The 11,551-nt window shown below is 36.5% G+C and overlaps 2 protein-coding genes across 2 annotated transcripts; one reads left to right on the top strand and one right to left on the bottom strand.

Annotated features, from left to right (window-relative positions):
* Nucleotides 1-272: 272 nt before the first annotated feature.
* On the bottom strand, nt 273-2,469 carry LOC107594921 (UPF0461 protein C5orf24 homolog). The gene is made up of 2 exons (XM_016285138.1): nt 2,227-2,469; nt 273-1,735 (listed from the first exon to the last, which is right to left on the bottom strand). The coding sequence occupies exons 1-2, from the start codon at nt 2,272-2,274 to the stop codon at nt 1,127-1,129; spliced, it is 657 nt and encodes a 218-aa protein (XP_016140624.1). The 5' UTR covers nt 2,275-2,469; the 3' UTR covers nt 273-1,126.
* A 917-nt stretch (nt 2,470-3,386) lies between these two features.
* Nucleotides 3,387-11,097, top strand: LOC107594920 (serine/threonine-protein phosphatase 2A catalytic subunit alpha isoform-like). Its single transcript, XM_016285137.1, has 7 exons — nt 3,387-3,839; nt 6,027-6,236; nt 6,337-6,510; nt 6,629-6,718; nt 6,833-6,994; nt 10,129-10,247; nt 10,346-11,097. The coding sequence occupies exons 1-7, from the start codon at nt 3,738-3,740 to the stop codon at nt 10,416-10,418; spliced, it is 930 nt and encodes a 309-aa protein (XP_016140623.1). The 5' UTR covers nt 3,387-3,737; the 3' UTR covers nt 10,419-11,097.
* The last annotated feature ends 454 nt before the right edge of the window (nt 11,098-11,551 follow it).

Raw genomic sequence — 11,551 nt, 5'->3', positions numbered from 1 at the left:
TATTTTAATGCTATGTCTTAACAGGTTTTGTCTTACAATATGTGCATATTTACAACATGTAAATATTGTATTTCCTATTTAGCACATGCAAAGTCAGTTATTTTAAATATTTTGTTTACATATTTTTGCTACATACGTTCTATTGTTTACACAGTTACAGTCATATATTATTACTTCATAATAGACACAATTTCACACCAAATTAATAGATCTGGAAAAAATAATTTATATATAATTTTTGCAAAGAAAATGCGTTTTAGCAGTTTTCCCGCACAACTTATTTTTTGGAGTGATAACTGTTTATTTATTTTTTTTATCAGATCAGGTGTATTCAATTACACAAAACTGAGACTTGTTTTAGTCCAGTGATTTAAAAAAAAAAAAAGTAACACGGAATTCTAGAGTGGATCATTGATCAGCAAAACAATTTTAGGTTGAACAGAACACAATGGCTGATATAAACTCACAGTTATATTTACAAGAGCATTATGTCATTGCTGAAATCTGTGACTTGACATTTTATCAAAAATCCACACCATCCTGTCTGAAAAGGGCACCAGACATTTCATAAATACAACAACAACAAAAAAGATCAACATATCATTGGACATTACAAACAGAGCACTTTCACATACACATCAGGGCAACAGAGGAGTTATTACTAGTGATCAGATTTTTCAAGTCAAATGCAATGTTCTAAAATCTAGAATGAAACAAACTATGTGATGAAGACTGTTCCCAGCAGTATCTTTACATCGAAAGTATTAAGGAAAAGGTCAAGTTAAATGTAAAACAACACAATTGCAGTTCTCTCTACATTTCACTTGAGCAAAGTCTAAGGGACTGAAAAGATTAATATGTGTTCAATACTGTAACTTTATTTCACAATACTATTGTCATGCACATCTGTACAATAGGTTAACATATGTCATTCGAGAAAGGTAATGCTAATGGTCTTTGGAAAAAGATACACAAAAGGATAACACTGGCACATACACATGAGTTGAAGTATCAAAATCCATCTTTTTTTCTTCCTTGCAAGAGTTTGACATCTCAAACACAATTCACTGTGACTTTGGACATGCACCCACATCCCAAGTCCCCCCTTGCAATAAAAAAAACGTTTTCACTCGGTAATAGTGTCTTTCTCTTTCACAGTGGCTTCGCACAAGGCCCTCTTCTGCATCATGTTGTAAGGGAACGGTGCACCATTGCAGGCGCCATAGTCCAGTTTGTTAAGCCTTGCCAGAGTTTTGATGCTGCCTGGAGGCCTACCTGGGCTCACCTTGTAGCCTGCAGCTTTGGTGGTGCCCAGTGGCCGTCCTGGGCTGGTTTTAAAGCCCGCTGCTCTGGTGGTGCCGGGCGGTCGTCCCGTACTTGTCCTGTAGCCTGCGGACTTAGTGGTACCTGAGGGCCTGCCTCGTCGTCCAGACTTTCCGAGGCCCTTCTTTTTCTTGCAGCCCTCTGGAGCATCTGCAGCCCTCATTCGAACGGTTTGGGAGTGAAATTCATTCTGGGAGTCCTGCATCTGGCAGGACATAGGCTTGATCATGCTCTGTGGCAAGGGGGGCAAGTTTGGGAGTGGCAGATGTAGTGCAGGAGGTGGGGCGGTGGTGTAAAATTTGTTGGACTGTGAACTGCACAACTCAAAGTGACTGGCTGGGTGTTGCCCATCGTCCCCAATGCTACCCAGACCATAGTCGTTGCTGTTGCTGGCTACTTGGTGCATCATTTTCTGTTAAAATAAAATATATTTGAAAACATTTGATATATTACAAGATAAAGTGGTTAATGAAAAGTATATTGTGAAATAACAACTGAATGTGAGGCTTTGCAAACTTTTCCAACATCTTGCATCGACCGCGTGCATCGAAAGTGATTGATTGACGACGTCAATCAAAAAGAAAACAACAGGCCTGTGCAATTAACCACTGAAAGTTAATGCAGAAGAAGGCGTAGCTATATAAATTATATATAAACTATGGAAATATTCACACATTAAGTAGGTCACATCACTACAGTTAGATAAACACAATGTCTGGTCACAAAATGTACAGCGACCGCGGAATATCGCTTATGCAAGTCCATCGTTGTCCTGTCATTCTGTATCTTTCGCTATTTGGTCGTTAATATAGATTATTCTATTAATTACTGCAAATAAAATTGAATTTAGTATAAAACAGATGTAATTTTGCGTTAAATAATGCAATAAAGAAAGTACTTTACCTCATCTGGAACGCGGATCACGGAATGTAATGGGTTAACGTTAAACATGAAACAGATCTATCTTCCATTCTTGAAAGCAAAAGCATAATGTTATTTACGCAGCAATATGGACATCTTTGAACCGCAAGATGCTTACTTCCTAAACGATCGTGCTAATTCTGGATTATGGGGTGGATATTTCCCCCCTGAACAGCTGAGGTTTAAAGCTGAAAGGCAGCCATTTTCACTAGAAAAAATAATAAAATAGTAAGAATAGCTAATACGCATGCGTCAGCTGCTGGTGGGAATTTATACTATTCTTTAGCAAATACCAGAAGGCCCTGGTGTCAGCTCACGCGCCACTTTTGTCCTCGATATTTATTCATTTATATATATTTATTTGTTGATGACATTTGAAAATGTCACCATGTCACTGTCTATGCAGAATGCGTGGTTGGGGATTTTTAAATTATTATTATTTATCTTAATTTAAGTCATATTTCCAAAGAGAGTGTTTAATGAAAAGCACAGTCAGATATGTTCCCCATCACATAAATAAAGTAAAGAATAAACTATATGGTATATGAGAAAGTACAAATATATGAACATGAAAGCAATGTATGGATAGAAAATATTTTAAGTATAAGAATAGCAATATTTAAATAAAGTAGGCTATGTTGAAGACCATAATGAACGTCGCTGCTCCTTTACAAGATACACAGAGGAAAAAAGACATCACTTCCCAGCAACAGAGCATAATAATAATAACAATAATAGGTTAAAAAGTTCCTTAACCTTCCAGCAACAGAACATAATGTAGTAGTAGTAATAGTAATGATAACAATATCATTGTTATTACTACTTTATTTGTTTATTAAATCATAACAATATAGCGGTTCTCAAATGAAAATGTACTGTTATTCCCCTTGTACATCAGTTGGCGGCACTAAACGCACAAGAGACAAAGCAATATATCTGCGACAAATGCTACTATGGCGAAGACTTAACTGGTCAATATTAATAAGGTCATGCTGACGTTAATTGATAGCCATCCAATTGCGAACGCCTGGCTTATACATATTAATTAGTTAATAAATATTCAGTATAGTAATCTGCCAATGGAGAAGGCCTGGCTCATGAATATTAAGTAGAAAGCCTCCGCAGTAGTAGGATTCGTTATTTTGAATGCGGATTAGGTGACGTCAACCTACATGAGCGGATTCTTCGTCGCTGCTGCGCATCATAACCAGACTCTGCCCGAAATCAAAGGAGCTTTCAGGCTTACTTTAATCGTTTACTGCTTCCACAGAGAACAGTAATTCATCGAGTTATTCTTGAGGGAGTCAAAGTAACAGCGTTTCACTTCATTCTGCGGCCTTAAAGTATTTCAAGTAACCAAGGACTCAACAGCTTTATTTTTTTTAAACTGGGACTGATTACTTTGACGCATGACGCCAAACCCAAATAAAGCATTTTGAGTCAGTTTACCTTATTTTTTAACATAACTTGAATGATTTAAGGAGTTGTCGAGAATGGACGAGAAGGTATTCACGAAAGAACTGGACCAATGGATCGAGCAGCTGAACGAGTGCAAGCAACTGTCGGAAAACCAAGTGAAAATTTTATGCGAGAAGGTGAGTCCCGCACGACGGTCATCCTCACCCGTGGGCCGTGTCAGTGTTGCGTTGTGTGTTAAAACCAGGTTAAAACACGCGTTTTGTCAGGCGGCCCGTGGGCGCAGCAGCAGACTGGCTATATTTATTATCGGCTCGGATACAGTTGCAGTGCGCCCTTCCCACTGGCCGCTTATCCGAAGATGGCGGTGCCGAATTATTCTATTATTGGCCGTCTGTGCGCCATGAATGTGACTATTGGTTGTCGGCTGTGCAGCGCAGTTAGCAACCAGAGCTCGTCAGGTTAATGTTATGCCCACTTTACTGTTATTCGTTGTCAGGCAGAGTTTTGGGTTTGCCTTTTGCTTTCTAAGCAAACGTACAGATTCACCAGCATAATTTAAAAAACACTTAAACAGCGTAATTTTGCGTTATATATATGATTCATGTTCTTTTAATGTGGTAAAAAGAACCATTTTATGTAAATTGTAATTGCAATGTTAAAAATGCCCAGGTTATTTCAAGTGGCGCATCTAGGATTTGTCCACCTGCATTAGTATGACCTTATTCTGTTAAACCACAAATGTCAGTGTCCGGTAACTTTACCTGCACAATGTAAAAGTGAAAATGTGCGCTTGCTGCCTTAAAACAGTTGACCTAAAAATGAAAATTCTGTCATCATGTACTCACCCACATGTTGTTCCAAACCTGCATGACTGACTTTCTACCGTGGAGCACAAAGGAAGATGTACCTGAGTAGGGATGTAACGGGATGAACATTTCTTATCACGATTATAGTGATCAAAATTATCACGGTTATCGGTATTATCACGGTATTGTTCAAATGTGCTGGAGATGTTCAAATAGTAATGACACATACATCACTTCACCGAGTTTTATATTTAAAAATCAACAAACAAGTGGCGCATCTAGGATTTGTCCACCTGCATTAGTATGACCTTATTCTGTTAAACCACAAATGTCAGTGTCCGGTAACTTTACCTGCACAATGTAAAAGTGAAAATGTGCGCTTGCTGCCTTAAAACAGTTGACCTAAAAATGAAAATTCTGTCATCATGTACTCACCCACATGTTGTTCCAAACCTGCATGACTGACTTTCTACCGTGGAGCACAAAGGAAGATGTACCTGAGTAGGGATGTAACGGGATGAACATTTCTTATCACGATTATAGTGATCAAAATTATCACGGTTATCGGTATTATCACGGTATTGTTAAAATGTGCTGGAGATGTTCAAAAAGTAATGACACATACATCACTTCACCGAGTTTTACATTTAAAAATCAACAAATGACAAACAAAAGGACTTTTTGTTTGCATAATCACTAAAACAATAACATTACCAATGATGTTCGGATTTTAAATGACAACTTGACTGACGACAGTTTAATAGCATGTTGAAATATCTAATGTTGATGTTCAAATAAAGCTTTTAAAAAGTTGAATAAAAAGGTAAACCTCACATTTCAGCCTTTAAATAAAGAAAAGATATAATCAAAATGATAATTGATTAATAAATGATTATATGTATTTTATCTGCTCCATAAATAATCCTAGATAACTTATATGAATTGTTTAAGTGTAGAATCCACATAAGCTTGTTTTTCATCAACCAGTCAAAATTTACAGCAGGGCATGCAAGTTCGGTCTGTTTTCTGCACACAGACTGAATGTAAATATAAGTCTCTACAAATCGCGGTAATCTAATACGGTTTTAATGATAATTAAAAGATGAAACGGTAATACTAACCGTGGGGAATTTTCTCATGATTTATCGTCAAACCGGTAATTGTTACATCCCTATACCTGAGTTTGTATTAGGAAAAATATACATCTTTTATAATATATAAAATTAAATAAAAAAAATAAAAATAATAATGATTATTATTAGTATTGTAATTAATATTATTATTCATTTATTTAAATTTTATTATTACCAGTTAGTTTAGATGTTAGTTACCACACTTTTAGGTTATCTGACACACATTTTTACAGCGCATTTGGTCCCTCAATCCATTTCCAAGAACAAAGGCATATTAGGCATATGCCAATATTTATTCATCACTGGTCCGTGTCAACATTGCCTCTTGCAGTTTGTTAGGAATTTTAAATGCACTTTAGGTTAATAGTTCAGAGCACCGTTTGTGTGCTTTTGTAGTCTAACCTGCCTGTTTTATCTATTGCAGGCTAAAGAAATTTTATCCAAAGAGTCAAACGTTCAGGAGGTGCGTTGCCCGGTCACAGTATGTGGAGATGTACATGGACAATTTCACGATCTTATGGAACTGTTTAAGATCGGGGGTAAATCACCAGATACTAATTACCTATTCATGGGAGACTATGTGGATAGAGGCTACTATTCAGTAGAGACAGTCACACTACTGGTGTCTTTAAAGGTGCGTGAATGGATACAGCTTAAATATATTGATTTTTTTTTTTTAAGAAAAATTTCATTTGCATTGTTAATGGCTTGTTTTGTCATTTTAAATCGTCCAGGTTCGATATCGAGAGAGAATCACCATCCTCCGTGGAAATCATGAAAGTAGACAGATCACACAAGTTTATGGCTTTTATGACGAGTGCCTGAGAAAATACGGAAATGCAAATGTTTGGAAATATTTCACAGACCTCTTTGACTACCTTCCTCTTACAGCCCTCGTAGACACACAGGTAAATTGGTTTGTGATTAACAGTATTTCATCCATTGTAACTGTACTCAACTCAAAACAAAGACGTTGCATAGTAATTTGAGTGTACATAAAGCTTAAGCTTTGCTCTGTCTCCACAGATTTTCTGTCTCCATGGAGGATTGTCACCTTCAATTGACACGCTGGATCACATCCGCGCATTGGACCGTATCCAAGAAGTTCCCCATGAGGTATAAATTCCACCTGTGAATATCAGAAAGATGTATCGTGTTACTATATTCAAAATCATTAAGAGTCCCAGCTGTGAATACTACTCACAGGGCCTTATGAAATCTTATTGGCAGGGTCCCATGTGTGATTTGCTGTGGTCAGATCCGGATGACCGCGGAGGTTGGGGGATTTCCCCCAGGGGGGCTGGGTACACGTTTGGCCAGGACATCTCAGAAACATTTAACCATGCCAACTGCTTGACTCTGGTTTCACGAGCTCACCAGTTAGTGATGGAGGTAAAAGAGAATTGATTACCGTGTATAAATATATGTTGGATACATGAATGTTTTTAGATTTTTGGAGTAGAAGAAGTTTTATTTTTAGAAGGCCACAAGTGGCATGTTGTTACTAGTGATATTATTTATAAATTGATAATATTTACTGTAATTAAGAGGGTTATTATTGAGTATTTCCATGAATTGCATTCATAATGTACATTTCAGACATCTTCACTTTTCATTAAAACATGTAGGCTAATTGAGTAAAATCATTCAATTTGCATTCATAGTGTTGCTATTATGACATATTTTCCGTTACAATAGGGGCAGTTAATATATAAATATTCATATGCCCGTAAATAAAAGTCTTGGAATGAATTTACCTTTTTCAGGAATCTCTTTTACTTAAAATTTGACAACTCACATTGGTTCTTTAATTATTCAACTAAATTGTCAAAATACAATTTTAAAGTCACCATGAAATCAAAATTGAAAATTCTTATTTTTTAATTGAATACTGTAGTGTTTATTATAAATAATTTATCCGTGCACTTCATTATTTTTTTTTAATTCATGTGCCCTCGTAATCTTTAATCAAAAACTTTAACCTCCCCTCCCCCTCAAAACGACTCCTCTTCTCTTCCGGTCACGAGCTATGACGCAAGGGCGGAGCTAGTGATGTGAGGGGTAAACGCTGGGATAAACAACAGGGAAAAGCTGAAGCTGAAGCTGATGCTTCACTTTATAGAAATCAATGCATTGACCAGTGCTGATGCAAGCCATCGGGGAGTACACTATGAAAAGATATTAGGATATTACCACAACATTACTCTTAGGACATCGCAAACTATTTTTTTTCTTTCGATATCGAGAGAGAATCACCATCCTCCGTGGAAATCATGAAAGTAGACAGATCACACAAGTTTATGGCTTTTATGACGAGTGCCTGAGAAAATACGGAAATGCAAATGTTTGGAAATATTTCACAGACCTCTTTGACTACCTTCCTCTTACAGCCCTCGTAGACACACAGGTAAATTGGTTTGTGATTAACAGTATTTCATCCATTGTAACTGTACTCAACTCAAAACAAAGACGTTGCATAGTAATTTGAGTGTACATAAAGCTTAAGCTTTGCTCTGTCTCCACAGATTTTCTGTCTCCATGGAGGATTGTCACCTTCAATTGACACGCTGGATCACATCCGCGCATTGGACCGTATCCAAGAAGTTCCCCATGAGGTATAAATTCCACCTGTGAATATCAGAAAGATGTATCGTGTTACTATATTCAAAATCATTAAGAGTCCCAGCTGTGAATACTACTCACAGGGCCTTATGAAATCTTATTGGCAGGGTCCCATGTGTGATTTGCTGTGGTCAGATCCGGATGACCGCGGAGGTTGGGGGATTTCCCCCAGGGGGGCTGGGTACACGTTTGGCCAGGACATCTCAGAAACATTTAACCATGCCAACTGCTTGACTCTGGTTTCACGAGCTCACCAGTTAGTGATGGAGGTAAAAGAGAATTGATTACCGTGTATAAATATATGTTGGATACATGAATGTTTTTAGATTTTTGGAGTAGAAGAAGTTTTATTTTTAGAAGGCCACAAGTGGCATGTTGTTACTAGTGATATTATTTATAAATTGATAATATTTACTGTAATTAAGAGGGTTATTATTGAGTATTTCCATGAATTGCATTCATAATGTACATTTCAGACATCTTCACTTTTCATTAAAACATGTAGGCTAATTGAGTAAAATCATTCAATTTGCATTCATAGTGTTGCTATTATGACATATTTTCCGTTACAATAGGGGCAGTTAATATATAAATATTCATATGCCCGTAAATAAAAGTCTTGGAATGAATTTACCTTTTTCAGGAATCTCTTTTACTTAAAATTTGACAACTCACATTGGTTCTTTAATTATTCAACTAAATTGTCAAAATACAATTTTAAAGTCACCATGAAATCAAAATTGAAAATTCTTATTTTTTAATTGAATACTGTAGTGTTTATTATAAATAATTTATCCGTGCACTTCATTATTTTTTTTTAATTCATGTGCCCTCGTAATCTTTAATCAAAAACTTTAACCTCCCCTCCCCCTCAAAACGACTCCTCTTCTCTTCCGGTCACGAGCTATGACGCAAGGGCGGAGCTAGTGATGTGAGGGGTAAACGCTGGGATAAACAACAGGGAAAAGCTGAAGCTGAAGCTGATGCTTCACTTTATAGAAATCAATGCATTGACCAGTGCTGATGCAAGCCATCGGGGAGTACACTATGAAAAGATATTAGGATATTACCACAACATTACTCTTAGGACATCGCAAACTATTTTTTTTCTATGAATATGACTTAACCTGATGGAGGACGCACTCAGTCATTCAGGCAGTCTCTCTCTCGCGCGCGCGCTGTTAGGTATGTTTTGTGCCGTTGATCATCCTCGTCCTCGTCTTCCTCAATAAATAAAAAATGTCTTCATGCTAGGGTGTCGGCGGTGAATCCAGTGGAGAGAAATCCCCCCACAACTAACTGCAAACTGGCATTCAGATCTGCCTCCATTTTGTTAGCAACGCCACAACTTCCAACGATCCAATCAATTCCCGAAGGAAGAAATCAAGTCCCGCCCTCTCATTTCAGATGCCTTTTCACTCGGATAGACGTCACAGTAGAGAAGAAAAGACTATCGCTACTTCTGTTTCATGCCGACTTTAAATAAAATAGTTGATTTACTATTTCACATGATATTAATTACAATTTAAAGAATATGTAAATATTAATACAAAATTTAGAAAAAGTAATTAGTACATTCTGTGTTTTAAAAAAATTATTTTGACAATTGAATAATTGAATAACTGATGGCAGACAAGGCAGAATCCCAATAAAAGAGATTCATCTGAACGGTAAATATATATAATTATGTTGTCGTATGTCATTTTTGAAGATGTTAAATGTTGTTTGTTATATGAGTAAATTAAAACGCAGCATATCTGAAACTAAATATGTAATAGAAATTTGAAACTGTACAAAGTTCTAAAATATATTTTTTTGTTTTGAATTTGTAGCACATGGATAATAATACACCTAGCAACTGTGGATTAACTACTGGCTAATATATTTTTTAAACATTTCTACAGGGTTATAACTGGTGTCATGAACGTAATGTTGTAACGATCTTCAGTGCACCTAATTATTGCTACCGATGTGGTAACCAGGCTGCCATCATGGAACTCGATGACACGCTCAAGTATTCCTTGTACGTATATGACATAAAGCATAAAACAATTTCTGTTTTGATTCATAATTCCCTTTTGCTGTTATAAATATGAATATTAAGAGAATGATGTCCTTTAGTTTACAGTTTGACCCTGCACCACGCAGAGGAGAGCCTCACGTTACTCGTCGCACTCCAGATTATTTCCTGTAAGATGGGAAGGCTTTTTTTAAATTACAGTATTGCAGCACTATCTGACCAGTGGACAATGATTATTCATAGAAGACATGCTCATCTGTTCAAATTTTCCAACACAAACCCCTGTCCTTGGACCAAAACATGTGCCATATCTATACTGCAATAAGATAGATGCAGTCTTCTCAACAAACACACAAATGTAACAGTACTCTTTCATCTGCATCGTGTACTTTTCTCTCTTATGTACTAAAAAGCTGTTGTGTTTTTGATCAGGATATAAGGGTTTCTTCTGACTAACGGGTGTTTTGGAATAACATTTTGAATATACACTCTAAATGCTTATGACTGGATAATGTTCAAGTTGTGATGAGCTTAAAACAGTGCTGTGTATTATAGCTGCATTTTCATGCTGCATGGCCTCGGGTACACAATGAGCTGTCATCTGGCAAATTTCCGACTGCTGTTTTAAACGATTGCCTACTGCAGTGTTTGTTACAGGTGGGTATGAGACACTTTAGTTTTAGGCCCTTTTCAGTGTCTTTTAAGCACTTTTTCAATGCAGTATTTGTTATTGTTCTTAGTTTACAGAGCAGTGGTTTTGTTTGTTTTTTGCTTTTGTATGTTACTGCATTATTTCCCAGTAATTTGTAAATGAGAGCACAATTAAATAGGGATTTGAACGGCAATAAAGACTCATGCTATTTATCTATGTAAAGTCTGTTTCTTTTTAGACAGCAGCTGTAACATTCTGTTCTTCCTCTGCTGTAGGATAGTGCAAAATGTTAGCAGTGTTGCTGATTGATTTTTATTGTCAAATTGGGTCATTCCTGTTATGCAGTAAAATGTACTGAGCACTGTATCTATAAAAAAGAGAATATCCCTTTATTGTATTTCTTAATGGTTACAGTACACCAGACTTTAAAAAAATATGGTCTGGTCAAGTTCAGGCAACTATTTAAACAATGAAAATTAAGAGGATGGAACCTAATAGGACAAAAAGAATGAGGTTATTCATTGCTTAGAGCAAAATAAAAAGTTTGCTTATATGAAGGTGTAAACTTGAAATCATTTAAAATTTGAAAACCATTGTAACATTTTCTGTAATTTTATCTAACGGTGAGAGATTTTATAAAATCCAATGCTTGCTC

Source organism: Sinocyclocheilus grahami, unplaced genomic scaffold (genome assembly GCF_001515645.1).
Source record: "Sinocyclocheilus grahami isolate Dianchi unplaced genomic scaffold, SAMN03320097.WGS_v1.1 scaffold193.1, whole genome shotgun sequence".
NCBI classification, from domain to species: domain Eukaryota; kingdom Metazoa; phylum Chordata; class Actinopteri; order Cypriniformes; family Cyprinidae; genus Sinocyclocheilus; species Sinocyclocheilus grahami.
This window is presented reverse-complemented; position numbering and strand designations above follow the sequence as displayed.

Coding starts and splice junctions, on each gene's coding strand:
- LOC107594921 (XM_016285138.1), bottom strand. CDS start 2,274: ATGTTTAACGTTAACCCATTACATTCCGTGATCCGCGTTCCAGATGAG. Junction 1,736..2,226: donor TGATCCGCGTTCCAGATGAG/GTAAAGTACTTT, acceptor TTATTTTAACAG/AAAATGATGCACCAAGTAGC.
- LOC107594920 (XM_016285137.1), top strand. CDS start 3,738: ATGGACGAGAAGGTATTCACGAAAGAACTGGACCAATGGATCGAGCAG. Junction 6,719..6,832: donor TCCAAGAAGTTCCCCATGAG/GTATAAATTCCA, acceptor TCTTATTGGCAG/GGTCCCATGTGTGATTTGCT. Junction 6,995..10,128: donor CTCACCAGTTAGTGATGGAG/GTAAAAGAGAAT, acceptor ACATTTCTACAG/GGTTATAACTGGTGTCATGA.